The sequence below is a fragment of the Anser cygnoides genome, chromosome 3 (assembly GCF_040182565.1).
Source record: "Anser cygnoides isolate HZ-2024a breed goose chromosome 3, Taihu_goose_T2T_genome, whole genome shotgun sequence".
Taxonomy (NCBI): Eukaryota; Metazoa; Chordata; class Aves; order Anseriformes; family Anatidae; genus Anser; species Anser cygnoides.
In genome coordinates, this window is record NC_089875.1 from 94159276 (window position 1) to 94173594 (window position 14319).

Below are 14319 nucleotides of genomic sequence, written 5' to 3' on the forward strand. Positions count from 1 at the left end.
AAAATTACATAGAAGAATACACAGTAACAGACTCAGTTACTATGGAGTTAAGTATTATAATTTTGTGAGGCAGTGTCCAGGAAGTGTGGATTTGTGGAGAAGAAAAAAAAAAAAAAAAAGGAATATAAATTTTGGAGGGATCCTTTCCCTGAAGACTAAATATACCATGCTACTACCGAGAAATCCTGACTTAATACAAATTTTCTTGTATTTAAAACTTTTTTTTTTTTTTTTTTGGTATTAGACATGCTAATATGAGAAAAATAGCTTTTAGCATCGTCTATGACATCCTAATGTTCTGCTTATTCTTATAAGTTCCAAGGACAGCAGTTTTAAGACTTTGTGAGAAATAAAATAGTGCCAAACCCTTGAACTTCTTGAACATTGTGTTTCACTCAGAAGCACTAAGCTGTCAGAAGAAACGAAGGATATGGTTTAATACCACATACACCAGTTTTACAGCAGTATCAGGAAACTGCACTGAATTTTAGTTGTGTTTCTCTGATTTACAGTGGTGTAAGTGAGTGCAGAATCAATCTTATTGGTTTTTTGTTTGTTTGTTTGTTTAAAGTGGTTTAACTTTTAGCAGCGTGAATTATTTTATGGTTTCGTTTATCATCAAAGTACCATGATCTATACACAGTAAACATGTCACATCCCATTATATCCATGAAGTAGTGAATTCATAAGCTGTTACCCAATGCGATATAATTTTGTTTACTTGAAGAATGCAGCAATACAAAGATTAACAGAGACAAATGCAGATTTAACTAAACAGATAATCTTGGAGGCTGCAGGACTACTTGCCTGCTACTTCAGCTTTGCTCTTCAATATCTGATATTCTTTAAGAAAATCTGTAACCAAATTAAGATTGCTAATAAAGTTTTACTCTGATTTGGCATGCTTTTATGCTTTCATGCAAACAAGGTCCTAGGAAAAAAAAAAAAAAAAGAATAGAGAATAGAGAATACAAATTTTAAAATGTGCATAGAGGGAATTTTAACTCTTCATAATCGATGTGATCAGTGAAACCCTGGTGTTGTGGTTTGGTCAGTTAGTACTAATGATTGTTAAAAGGTGAGGATTCAGAGCCAAGTAATATCTTAAAAAATTATCAAAATAAATAGAGGAGTCACATACTAAACTATGAAGAGACATGTCACATAGTAAACTATGAAGACATAAGAGAAGCATTGAGGAAGTAAATGGACCTTCAATCTGAAAAGATTTATTCTTTTGTCACAAATAAATTTCTCCATTCTAACATTGTATACAGGACTGAAAAAGTACACTTCCATAAATGCAAAACTTCACATGCAATCCATAGGTGAGCTGCATATTGGATTGAGATGTGCTGAAGACTGCTTGCTCCCTTCAGCCTGAAAATGTTGTTACAAACAGTCCTCGTGAACTATAACTCTATCTCCTGACAAATTAGAAACATGAGCAGACTCACTTAAATTCATATTCTCAGCTGCGTAGAAATTAAAGCTAGAATAGGTCTTCTAGTTTATCATTTGATTCCTTTGGTAGTGCAGAATTTTTGTTCCAGTTCTTTTCTTTTCTAAATGCTTATCTAATTTGAGTATATATGGACCATTTATAAAATTTTATTTCCGTTTTTTGTCTTGGTGGGTTTTCTCTTCAAAATCAACACCACTTTCAAGCTCTCCTCCCCTCTTCTCCTGTAACGTCCTCTCCTTTGATGAAAGTCAGAATATATTTTATATTTCACTCCTAATTTTTGATTCATATCTTGTTATTATTATTCATAGAATCAAAGAATGAATCACAGAATGGTTTAGGTTGGAAGGGACCTTAAACATCACCTAGTTCCAAGCCCCCTGCCATGGGAAGGGACACTTCCCACTAAACCAGGTTGCTCAAAGGCCCATCCAGCCTGGCCTTGAATGCTTCAAGAGATGGGGTATCCACAGCCCCTCTGGGCAACCTGTTCCAGTGCCTCACCGTCCTCATAGTAAATAATATCTTCCTAATATCTAATCTAAATCTATTTCTTAATATCTAATCTAATCTAATCTAATCTAATCTAATCTAATCCCTCTTTCAGTTTAACGTTACCTCTTGTCATATCACTACACTCCCTGATAATAAGTTACTCTCCTACTTTCTTGGAAGCCTCCCCCTTTAAGTACTGGAAAGCTACTATCTGGTCTCCTCTTCTCTAGGCAAAATTACCCCTTTCTCACCCTGTCTTCATAGAAGAGGTACTCCAATCCTTTTATCCTTTTTAACCTGTGGCCATCCTCTGGACCTGTTCTAACAGGTCTATGTCTTTCTTATACTGTGGACCTGAAGACCAAATGCAGTACTCTAAATGGGGTTTCACAGGAGCAGAGTAGAGGGGGACCATCGCTTCCCTCGACCTACTGGTCATGCTTCTTTTGATGCAGCCCAGCATACAGTTGGCTTTCTGGGCATACGAACTTTCTTACTTTCTGTAAATTTCTTACTTTCTGTAAACTTTCTGTAGCTAGTGTTATAAACAACATGAGGTCATCCTGCTCATAACTTAGAAAAATATAAATGTAAGATATTCTTTCTTCCTTTAGGAAATTCTTTCAACTGCGTCCCATACCTCAATATCATTTTTCTTGTACTTCTCTGAATTTTAGAAATTTGAAACTACCACTCTGAAAATAAAATTAAGAACATAGTACCTTCCCCTGCTATGTATTTTGTCAATATTTATCCAATATCCAAATTTGGTCCAAGCCATTGTCTGCTTATACCAGGATGACAATTCATAAAATAATCTTCTTACCAAATTTATAAAAAAATATATATTATTTTTTCTGGATAGCACTTTTCATTCTTTATCTTTGATATTTTCTCTTTTATGAGGGAAGCAGACTTTCTTCTTTTCAATTTGTGTTTAAAGAAATCTAACAAGAGATCTCAGCTGCCATGCCTTTGGAGGTAAACTGAGCTCTGCAGCTTCTCGTGAGCTATTGGGAAGTGATGGTACAGAACACCTTTGCAGGGAGGGAAATTGTCAATCACAGTTTAACAGGATTGTTTTTGAAACTAGGGCTTTCAGAAAGTGAGGGCTTTTTTTCCCCTTTGATTTGTGTGAGTCTCTTGTTAGTCTGAAAAATATTCACCTTTTTTCTTTTTCTTTTTTTTTTTCTTCCCCTGAGAAGTATTGCCACAAAGTAGAAACATGCTGTAAGATCTTCAACCCATCTTCTGTTATTGAGTGCTTCTAATAAGAGGGTATATCTATTTCTTGTTCTTTTAATTGGGGGACCTCCCTTTGATCAACACAGGCTACCACTGTGAAAGATGAGAAATTATTAGAACAGTAGTGTCCTCTCATCTTTTCCATGTAGAAAAATTCTTCATTATAAGAAATAAAAGTGCCAGTAACTTCATTTTTTTTGGTAGCTAACAGTAACAGCTAACATACTGAACAATTTTCTCTCGCAATCTTAAAGGAATATCTCCTTTCATCACAACTTTGTTTCCCATCCCTTGTCTTTGACATCAGGAGATTCTTATCTTCCTTCTGGACAGAAAGAAAGGCAGCAAGAAGTTGTGGCAGTAACAATTACCAGTTAATAATTCATAACATTCGAGTTAAAGAGAGTAAGTGGCAAAAGCTTAATTTCTCATCATTTCAAGCCTACCATATGTAAAATGCATAAGAGTTAGGGCAAACTTCATAGAAAATGAAGAAGGAAATGCAAAAGATACTAGCCATAAGCTTGCTAGAAAACAACGCTTTATTCTACCTGTCTGTGTATATAATAAATCACACCTTAGAGAAAGGATTTGAGAAATCATGTATTGGATATGTGTTCTCTACCAGTCCCATGAGAAGACATTTTTAAAACAGTTTCTGAGAAAGCTGTATGTCTATAAAATGAGTGAATAAAGGGCTCCCATCTGTCTTTAACAATATAACGTCTTGAACATTTATTCTATCATCTGAGGCTGGCAGGAGTTATCTTGTTAGAATTCCTCCTGAATGTCTGATTGTGCATCTGCAGATCAGTCAGATACAAAAACCAAAAACTTGAAGTTACATATTTGCTATTTAAGAAAGGCACATCTTTCTCATTGTAAGTTTGAGAAAGGCTCTAGTCTCAGAGTTTTGCAGTTTCTGCCATGACAACTTCAAATTGTAGCAAAATTTATATTAAATTTTAGCATGGTACCATTGACACTGTGTGCCTCCAAACTTACTCTTCCAGACTTTTAAATTCGGAAACTTTAATGAGTCTGTGAAAATTAGGAAATTTTGATGAGTCCTGCAAAATTAATTAATTAATTATTAATAATAATAATAATAATAATAATAATTTACCTGGGAATTGAATATGTTCTTCAAAGCTCCCAGTTTACAATGCCTTAAAGAAATAATTATTTGTTAATTAAAGAACAGCTAAACATGTGATAATGCATGTATGCACTGCATTAGAATTTATTAATAAAGAATTTATAGACATTAATTTTGGCCCTCAGCTTTTCATACTCACAATGTTTAATCTCATAATACATTGGTAAATTATTGTTTTTGTTGTAAATATGAAGAATGGTTTTACATTGTTTTATTCATTAGGAAGTTAGATAGGTCATATAAAAAATGTTAATTAATTTTGTCATGTTTTCCATTGCAAGTTTGAAACCCCGGGCCCATCTAGTATTCTGTGAATCAATTCTAATCTCACAACTCTTTTTTTGTTGTTGTTGTTGAAGTTTCTTCTTCAGGGGAATTCTTAGTATACAGGATATAAAATATTCAGGATGAGTACTGGAGCATATTCTAGTCATTACAAAGATAAAATTGCCATCAGGTATCCCTTTATATCATGATCCCTTTACACATTCACTGTAGAACTAGTCCAAAAGTATTGTTGTGATGATAAAATTGTAATGAATAGTCGAATATGCAGTTTTGCATTTGGATTTGCTGTGGAATAGTTATATTAAAGAACATTGTTGTTAAATTTACTAATTTGTAAGACTATCAAATGTCTTTTCAACACCAATTCACCTAATTCTTCTGTATTTCCTATTAATTTCCATTTTCTTCTGACATAAGGTTATTAGCTGGCACAAATCAGAATTGCTTCTTCTGTGTTCCTGAGTAAAAGAATATCAGACTGGGTAGGACTAGCCTCAGAAGCAAGAGTGACATTGTGTGTCTATGAGCTCAGGGTCATCTTCACAAAAGAACTGCAATTTCATGGTTGTTACTGTTCATGTAATGGCCTGTAATCCTAAGAAATCCCTGGAACCTTTAGGCTTTGTGTCATGTGTTTACTGCTGTGTTTCTTTCCAGCTATTAATAATTTTTAGAAAGGGCCTGGAAACACAGTTCCCAATCTTAATGCTTACAAATGAAAGCACTTTTGACTACAAATGGACTGGGATATTTGGTTGTTCTGAGTTCTTTCATTTTTCTTTTCCCTACAACGGTCAGTTACAATGGTCAAGTGTTAATGTCTCAGTTGTCTTGGCAATTAGGTCATCAGACACATCAGGTATAATTCCCTATTGTAGTGGTTTAAACAAGTTTTTCATATTTCATAGAACCATAGAATCATAGAATCATTAAGGTTGGAAAAGACCTCCAAGATCATCTGGTCCAATCATCCCCCTACTGCCAATATGACCCACTAAACCATGTCTCTAAGCACCATTTAAAGCTCTATTTTTGGAAAAATGCAAAGTTGTTACAGTAACTGAGAGAACTGACCTAAAATGAAAATGTCAGACAATGGCTAGCAAAGCCTCAGTTCAGCAAAAAACATTATGTGTTTTGGAAGACCTCAAAACAACAGTTAGTCAATGGGATCATACCATTATCATAGAACCATAGCAAGTTGGAAGGGACCCACAAGGATCATCGAGTCCAACTCCTGGGTCCCCAAAGGACCACCCCCAAAACAAACCAAGAGTCTGAGAGCATTGTCCAAATGCTTCTTGAATTACGACAGGCTCAGTGCTGTGACCACTATCTTGGGCAGCCTGTTCCAGTGCCTGACCACCCTCTCAGTGAAGAACCTTTTCCTAATATCCAACCTGAACCTCTCCTGTCACAGCTCCATGCCATTCCCTCAGGTGCTGTCACTTTCACCAGAGAGATCAGTGCCTGCCCCTCTGCTCCCCCTCACAAGGAAGCTGTATATATTAAAAGCTGTATTATAAAAAAACACTTCACAGGAAGATATCAACGTGTCAGATTCTTCCAAGCAGTGAGAATTTGCAATTCTCTTTGTGTTTTTTTAGGCCAGCCACAGTCCGAAGAGTTCATGTTCCCACAACATATAGTGTTGTTGTGGCCTCCCCTTGAATATTATGTGCAATTCTGGTCTCCACAATATAAAAAGAATATTAAGACACTTGAATGAATCCAGGGGAGAGCAACAAAACTGATAAAAGGACTGGAAGGCATTCATATGAGGAGAGGCTGAGGAGACTGGGTTTGTCTAATTTGGAGAAAAGAGGCTAAGAGGTAACCTCATTGCACTCTACAAGTTCCTGGGGAGGGGAAATGGAGAAGGACTTTATGTGAAAGAATAGTTCAGAGAGGGCACCTCTACCAACAGACACAGGGAGGAGGGCATTATAAAGGTGAACAGCGCTTTTCACAATGGAACCTTGAGTATTTTATGGTCCAGACGTTTATGTTACAAACATCTGTGCTTGTAGAACACTATAGTTTGGCAGTCTGTATTTCATCATATCTTGCTGTAGGTTTTTCACCTTGGAAAAAGATAACCGGGTTAACATTTTTGATATTGAAACAATGCATGTAGGGTGGGCTTAGTGTGATAAACCACACAGGTGCTTATATGGTGTGTATTTAAGCCTGCATGAAGGGTTAGCACAATGATTAGCTAGCTCTCATGCTGTGCTCTTCCTGAATATGGGTTTAAAGTGTACATTTAAAATATTGTATAAAAGAGAATAAGCATTAAAGATATTTGAGTGTGAATATTGTTATGAATAAGGAAATTTGATTAGCAGTGGAAGCTAAATTCGACAAATTTAGTTCAGGACTTGAATGATGTATCAACATTTTATGATACTCCCACTCTTTAGAAAATGAAGTCTGTTGTCAAATATCCAAACAGTGGGAAAATAAATCTTATTGAAACTTAGGACAACTGGGAACATCATAGGTTATTAAGACCAGTTCCACAGCACAACAGAGTAACAAAAAAAATAAAAAAAAATTAAAAAAAAACCTGGAAGGCAGAGTGTGCACTTCCATGTTTTGACCATAGCAATGCACAGGAATTACAGTTTACCTCACAGTAAACCACACTTTGGAATGTCTACCATCAACATATTAACTATTACAAGTCATCTACATTTTATTTGATAGTTAGAATCATGGGAAATATATGATACCAGAATATATCCGATATCAAGATATATACCAGAATATATCTGATATCCAGAATAATCCGAATAGTGATGACTGTGTAGGGAGTCTTCTGCGAAAGTTCAGTTTAAGACAAGATTAAAATTAGATTATTTGAAAGCATGTCTGATATTTGACTTCTGTATTCGATGCAGGTTGTGCTCTATAACTTATGTGAGACTCCAACCATATATTAGAATTCATAAATAAATTCTGCAAGGAACAGGGAAAAGAATTGACAGATACACTGATTGCACTGGGGCACTCCACTATTTACCTGTATTTGTTGCTATTTTGCTGACACAACCATCAACTTTATACAAATTATTTTCTCTGGTATTCACAAATGCATCATAGATTGACATGTTATCATGGTTCTGAAGGCTTTTGAATTTGTTTTCCAAATGAGATGACGTTTTAGGGAACTTTAAAATTGACACAAAAATAGAGAAGAAAGATGTAAAACCAATTGGTTTTCCCAATATATGCTATAGTTTTAATTTATTAATTTTTATCTGCTAGTTTTAAAGATCTCTTTTAGAGAAAATATACAAATTGAGATTTTTTTTGCTTTAGATAAATATACATGTTTAATGGTGTGCCATGTCTTCACTATACATTTGTCACAAGTCATGTCCTGAGAACTTAATATAAAATAGAATGCTTTTTCTCCATTCAAATAATTACTGTAAGGTACATAAAAACAAAACAAAACAACAAAAAAACAACAACAGAAAGATAAAAAAAAAATCAGCACAAACACTTTCATTTTATATATGGAATTATTTTTTTCTAGTAACAATGAACACATGATTTCTTTTGTTACTTTAGTTAAATTAGGACATGCCTTGCTTGTAGTAAGTAGGTCGTTATCAGTTATACATTAAAAATTAGCTGAAGAACTCAATACGAATATATTCAACTTTAGAGGTGTGCACAGAATAGTATCTACTTTCCATCCATTGTTTATGTAATGCCTTAAAAATAATGATTAGAAGAAGAGTGGCAACTTGCTTGAATGGTGCACTTCAATGGAATGTGCTGACAATTGTGCAAAGATTAGTAGCAATATTTGGAATTAATATGGCACAAAGCTATATATATTTGGTAGGTTGACATTGGCTGGCTGCCAGACGCCCACCCAGCCGCCCTCTCTCCTTGGCAGGACTGGAGGAGAAAATGTGCAGAAAAAGCTCATGGGTTCAGATGAAGACAGGGAGATCATTTATCACCTACCATGACAGGCAAATCAGTCTCAACTTGGGGAAAATCAGTTTAATTTATTGCCAATTAAAATATGACGGCATAGTGAGAAACAAAGACAAAATAAAACACCTTCCACACACTTTTCCCAGGCTCAGCTTCACTCCTTCATTCCCAACTCCTCTACCTTCTCACCCAGCCCTGATCAGTGCAGCAGGATGGGGAGTGAGGTTGTGGTCAGTTCATTCCTTCTTCCTCACGGTTTTCTGTGCTCCAGTGGAGTCCTTCAGTGGGCTGCAGTCCTTCAAGATAAACCTGCTCCAGTGTGGGTGTTTCATGGGCTTCCTTCCAGACACATGGGTTCCTTCCAGACACATCTACCTGCTCTCCACAGGCAGCAGGAGAATCTCTGCTCCAGCACCCGGAACGTCTCCACCCTCCAATCTCTTAGTGCTCACAAGGCTGTTCTTCACTCATTTTAGTCCCCTTCCTCAAGAAATGCCTGTCTGGCATTTTCTTCCCTTTTTTAAAATAAACTTTCCCAGAGGCACCGCCATCTTGACTGATGGGCCCAGCCGTGCCCTGCGGTGGGGCCATTGGAGCTGGCTGGAACCAGCTGGGGCTGGCACCGGCACCGGGCAGCCCTGGCCTCTCCTCACAGAGGCCGCCCCACTGCCAATGCCTGTCTACCTACCCCTAGTACAGTGTATTGAAGGAACAAGGAGGCTAAGTTGCCTTTTTCTTTTGTTTCTGTGATGCCTTCTTTCCTTATTTTCGCAAGATATGCAGACAGCATCCTCACCTATTGTAATTAAGTTATACAATTCACACGTACTGAAGATCTGACTCATACGACAGCTGTTTGGTATGCTTCAAAGTATTCGTACTCTGTATATTTTACTTCTCCTCTCCACAGCTGAAAGAACTAGACAATAAAATAATTGATCTACTGTCTCTTACATTAACATGTCAAAACTCACAAAAGGTATCATAAAAACATCAAAGTGACTCTAATACAAGCAAAACACATGAAAATATGCATATTGTTTGCATAATGCTATTAATGTCTTCCTACTTTCTGGAAGTACTTCCTATTTTATTTATTGTTTTATATCAGGAATAAAGACTTGTATTTGCAATATTGGATATGAAGTGAGAGAAATTTAATTCTTTGTCGATAAAACACAGAAGTTCTCCCTTTCAGGTTCCTCTTTCAATGAAATATAGATTCTAACAATTCTTGGTTTTAATTACAGAAAAACATTTGGAATGAAAGTTTCATGTTTATACCACACATAAAGATGAAGAAAATCAAAGATTGCCTTGTTTCCTTTGCAGGTTTTTCAGGCCAGTACTGTGAAATAGAAATGAATGAATGTGATTCGCCTCCTTGCTTGAATGGTGCTGTCTGTCAGAATGATGTCAACAGATATGATTGTTTTTGCCCTGAAGGTAAGTTGTTCAAAATAATTTATTTTTATTCTCTCTGACAATTTTTAAAATTGCCTTCAGTTTGCAAAATATATTCTTGACAATCTAAAAAACATTTTTTTTAATTTTCTGTCTCTGAAAGTAAGTTTTTCTTTAATGAAGTCTCATTTGCATTTTTGTCCATCAAGGCGCCCAATAAAACAAGCACACTCAAAATGAATGGAGGCAGATATGTGTTACATTTATCACGCAAAACCTCATGATTTTAGCAAAACCTGAATAAGTGAAGAAAAACATAAATGTGTAGCACGTGAAATTCACAGAAAATTGTATGAATAAGCTTACAAATATTTTATCCTGATGTACTAATTTGCAGTTTTGTGACTGAACATAAGAAGCAAACTATAATGGCCAAAATCATGATTTTGTAGCAATTCTTCAGTATGAAAATGTATTAAAATTTTCACAGACAAAAAGAATGTGTTTTTCAAAACTTTGGTCAGTTTCTGTAAAAATGCATATTGCCCAGTGTATGAAAAGTGTATGAACAAATGAGTGGTTTCAAGAAAAAAAGTAGTTCAAGGAAAAAATAAAAAGCTTTAAAACATTTAATATTACATTATCTTTCTGCAATACTTTTAAAAAATGTGTTTCTTCTGAATATTTGTATTTTTATAATTGTAATTTTAGTTAAAAAAGAGTCAAGCTTGTGTTTTATAAACTGATACTTTGTTTCTGCATTTTAAAATTTCTTATACTTGTTGAGTTTAACCTCAAACAGTGCTGTTTTGTATGTTTGGACTGATGGTGAATTGATTTCATAGTTTACAATATTTCAGTTATTTATATACTAATACAAGCATTCTAGTGCTGATGATAACTTTAGAAACTCATCACAAAATATGAAATTGCTACAAATTGTTCATTTAAGTACAGCCTCCATCATTAGTTAGTTTAAATTAGAAGCCAAAACAGATATTGGAAAGCAGTTGAAAACTGAGCTTGGAAAAGATCATTCTGCTGTTTACTCTGCCTGATCAGCTTACAGAAAAATAATTCTTGGCATCCACATTGATAATTTTGTGGCTTACTTGTTACCTGTGAGACATGGGTCTGATTAAACTCCGATTGCAAATGAGAGCTGTTACTATATACATTATTGATGAACTCAGGGTAATTCTAAAGTTTTATGACTTAGGGATCAGTGGAAATTGGTTCCATGGTCAGTTTGAGAAATTATGAGAATATGGCTTGCACTGAGGGTGCTGATGGTTTAGCATTAGTCATGGTCTTTCTGCAGCCATGGCCTGTGACAGCACTAATGACAGTCATTTCGTAGCATGACCAGGAATTAGAATACATTTACAAGCGCATAAAATGTCAGATATTGGAGGGGAGATTCTCCTGCAATTTCAAGTATAAAAAAAAAAAAAATGTTTGGACTTCTTAGTTTGCTAAAAGTCACTATTACATGAGAAACAAATAGAGAATAAGTGGAGAAGTGACTATTTGAGAGTTGATTATTAAAACTATAATCAGATGCCCAAATCCCAGCACATCTGTAACGTTCTCAAAATGGCAGAAGATATACCAATTCTTTAGTTTCTGCTGAACATAAAGTTCAACTAGATTGATGAAAATACTGAATCCTAAAATTTTTTCTTTCAATTATTAGCTCTTTTTAAAGTACGTTTGATGGTCAAATTATTTTTTTATTATTGTTAGCACAGGAAAAGATTTTAGGAAGATCTTTCAAAAAGAGTTCAAGATAATTGTATTGCAAGAGTAAATTGAAACTAATCTATTCTTTAGAAAAAAAAAAAAATACCCAGAGAAGGCACACATGTAGCTGAATAATGCATAGCACTTGTTTTTGTTTGTTTGTTTGTTTGTTTTTTCCAAGGATTTGAAGGTCTTAAGTGTGAAACGAACATTGATGAGTGCACTTATGGCTTCTGTAAAAACAATTCAACTTGTTTGGACCTGATTGCAGACTACAGTTGTGTTTGTCCTCCAGGATTCACTGGTAAGATATATTGTACTCTGGATAAGGCATTAAATAGTTAAATGTTTATTTACTTTTCTGAAATTAAAAAAAAAAAATAAACTCTTTGTGATTGCATTTTGTTCAGTATTTTAGCATTAATAAAAATAAATTCGACTTAGTCTTCCATGCTATCGATAATCTGCTTTAGCTTCCTTACTAAAATGATAAAAACTGAAAACAGTGTGTATGCTTTTAGACTAATTGATGGAAAGCAGAACTATATTTTGTCTAGATAAAAAGTGTTCAGAAAATACATAGCCCATGAAAAACATTATTTCATCTTTTCCTAGGCAAGCAACAATAGCTATAGCTGGTGGTATTTGTCTTCAGAAGATCATATCACAGCCATAATTTTTTTGTGGTTCAGATGGAAAAAAAAAAAAATAATTTTAGCAAGAGTACACTTTGTTCTCTTCAAGAAAGATGCCATCAGATCCTTATGATAATTAGGTTGGAAATTGCACAATTATTTGTGTGTACAACAGGCTTAAGAAAATAGCTCTTGCATCAGGAGCAGTCTTCATGAACCTACTTGCTGCCAGAAGCAGCTAACAGGATCATGGGGAAATCAATAAAACTGTCTCAGAAAATATGCTATCTTAACAACTAATAGGCTGTGATATCAGGGACTGGAACACACTGACTTTCAGCTGCTGATTTCAGGGAAGCAAATGGAATGGCATTAGTATGGAATGAGTGGTAACAAGATGAGCTGTGGCAGCAAAAAAATCATCATTTTCTGGGCACTTTCAGCAATCCTACGAAGCCAGTGGGTGTTCTATAAAAAGCAAAATGTGTGTGTACAGGGTGTTCAAAATCTGTGGTGACAGAAAAGAAAAAAAAAAACAATTATGGAGAGATGGAAGGTTAAAGGAATGAGTCAAGTGGTGATGGATGAGGAGACAAATTTAAGTTATAAGTAAATAAAGCATTTGAGGTTGATAGTAACACCAATGACATCCAGTTTAGGAGAAAGTCATGTATTTTATCAATGGTTAACAATAGGCAGATGGGACATAAGGAATGTAAGATGATACACAGAAATGTAGAATCTGTGAAAGTGATAATAGTTGCAGTTCCCACAGATGTTTACAATTTTGCTTGATTCATGCCAACATATTTTAATATTATTCTGCATTACAAAACTGAAATGTGCTCTATTTCCTACCAGATCATATTTTCCTTTTTTTCTTTGATAATTGGCTTTGTTCTTATGAGTTTGTATAGTGTATGCCTATGTTATGTCAATCATAAAAATAAAGGAGGTGACCACAAAGTATTTGTTCATGTAAATGGGAGCATTTTTAATATGATACTTTTAAAAGAACAACCTGAAAAAAAAATAAACAAAACAAAAAACAACAACAGTAAACTCTCACTGCTATATTGCAAGGATCAAAACAGAAAACATGTAATTTTTTTATAGTAGTTTCCAAACAGTCAGTTTTAACTAGGGACTGCAGGAAAAGCTATTCTTTTGAAAATACAGCTACAGTACTTTGGGATATCAGGGAGTTCATATTACAGAACCAGAATTACAAGGAGAATTTTGCGTGTCATGAAAACCTGGAACAAGGTATGATCTCCCTAGGAGGCACACTTAATCCTAGATTCATACTGATGCAAGCAGTTTGCTAATCTGTTCATTACAAGACAAAAAGGAAACATGCTCTGTCAATGATAAAAACAGTTACCAGTGGATGATAGGCAGATTTTAATGGATACTTTGAGGGCTATCAATAGTACATTATGAAAAGATCTGTTTTCTGCTTATTATACTGGATTTTTTTTTTCTTTTTGTGAGACAGGACAGCTCCCACGAGAAAACAAATCAGCCAGTGCACTGATTGGAACTGGAAGTGGGTATAAGGGCCCTCCTGATTACACTGAGTATTTTCATCTGAGCTTTATGCTATTTGTGCAATAAATGCACAATCAACTGTTGTGGATGTCATTAAAACAGACCTCTCCATGCCTTCTGACAACTGCTTCATCCTCCCTAGAAATGGTCTTCGATGCCAAATACTGAATATTTGAGCTTATATCTTCTACGAAAAACAAACAGTAGTAAATCAGCATATTGTCCACCAATATGCTGATTTAATGCAAGATTTACAGATTTCAGTATCTTGCAGCTTTCTGAATTGCCACTGTTTACTTATGGTACCCTTTATGTCCCATGTACTTCCAAGTTCTAGGACTGATGTAAATGTCCCTGGTAGATATTGCCATAATGGC

At 35.1% G+C, this 14319-nt stretch overlaps 1 protein-coding gene across 3 annotated transcripts in view; it reads left to right on the forward strand.

Moving 5' to 3' along the window:
- The window catches only part of EYS (eyes shut homolog), a 953299-nt gene that overhangs the window by 321330 nt on the left and 617650 nt on the right, over window positions 1-14319 (forward strand). For all 3 annotated transcript variants that reach the window (XM_066994734.1, XM_066994735.1, XM_066994736.1), the window contains 2 exons: window positions 9942-10055; window positions 11938-12060. In XM_066994734.1, the coding sequence (XP_066850835.1) occupies window positions 9942-10055; window positions 11938-12060 (237 nt within the window). The remainder of the gene's footprint in view (window positions 1-9941; window positions 10056-11937; window positions 12061-14319) is intronic.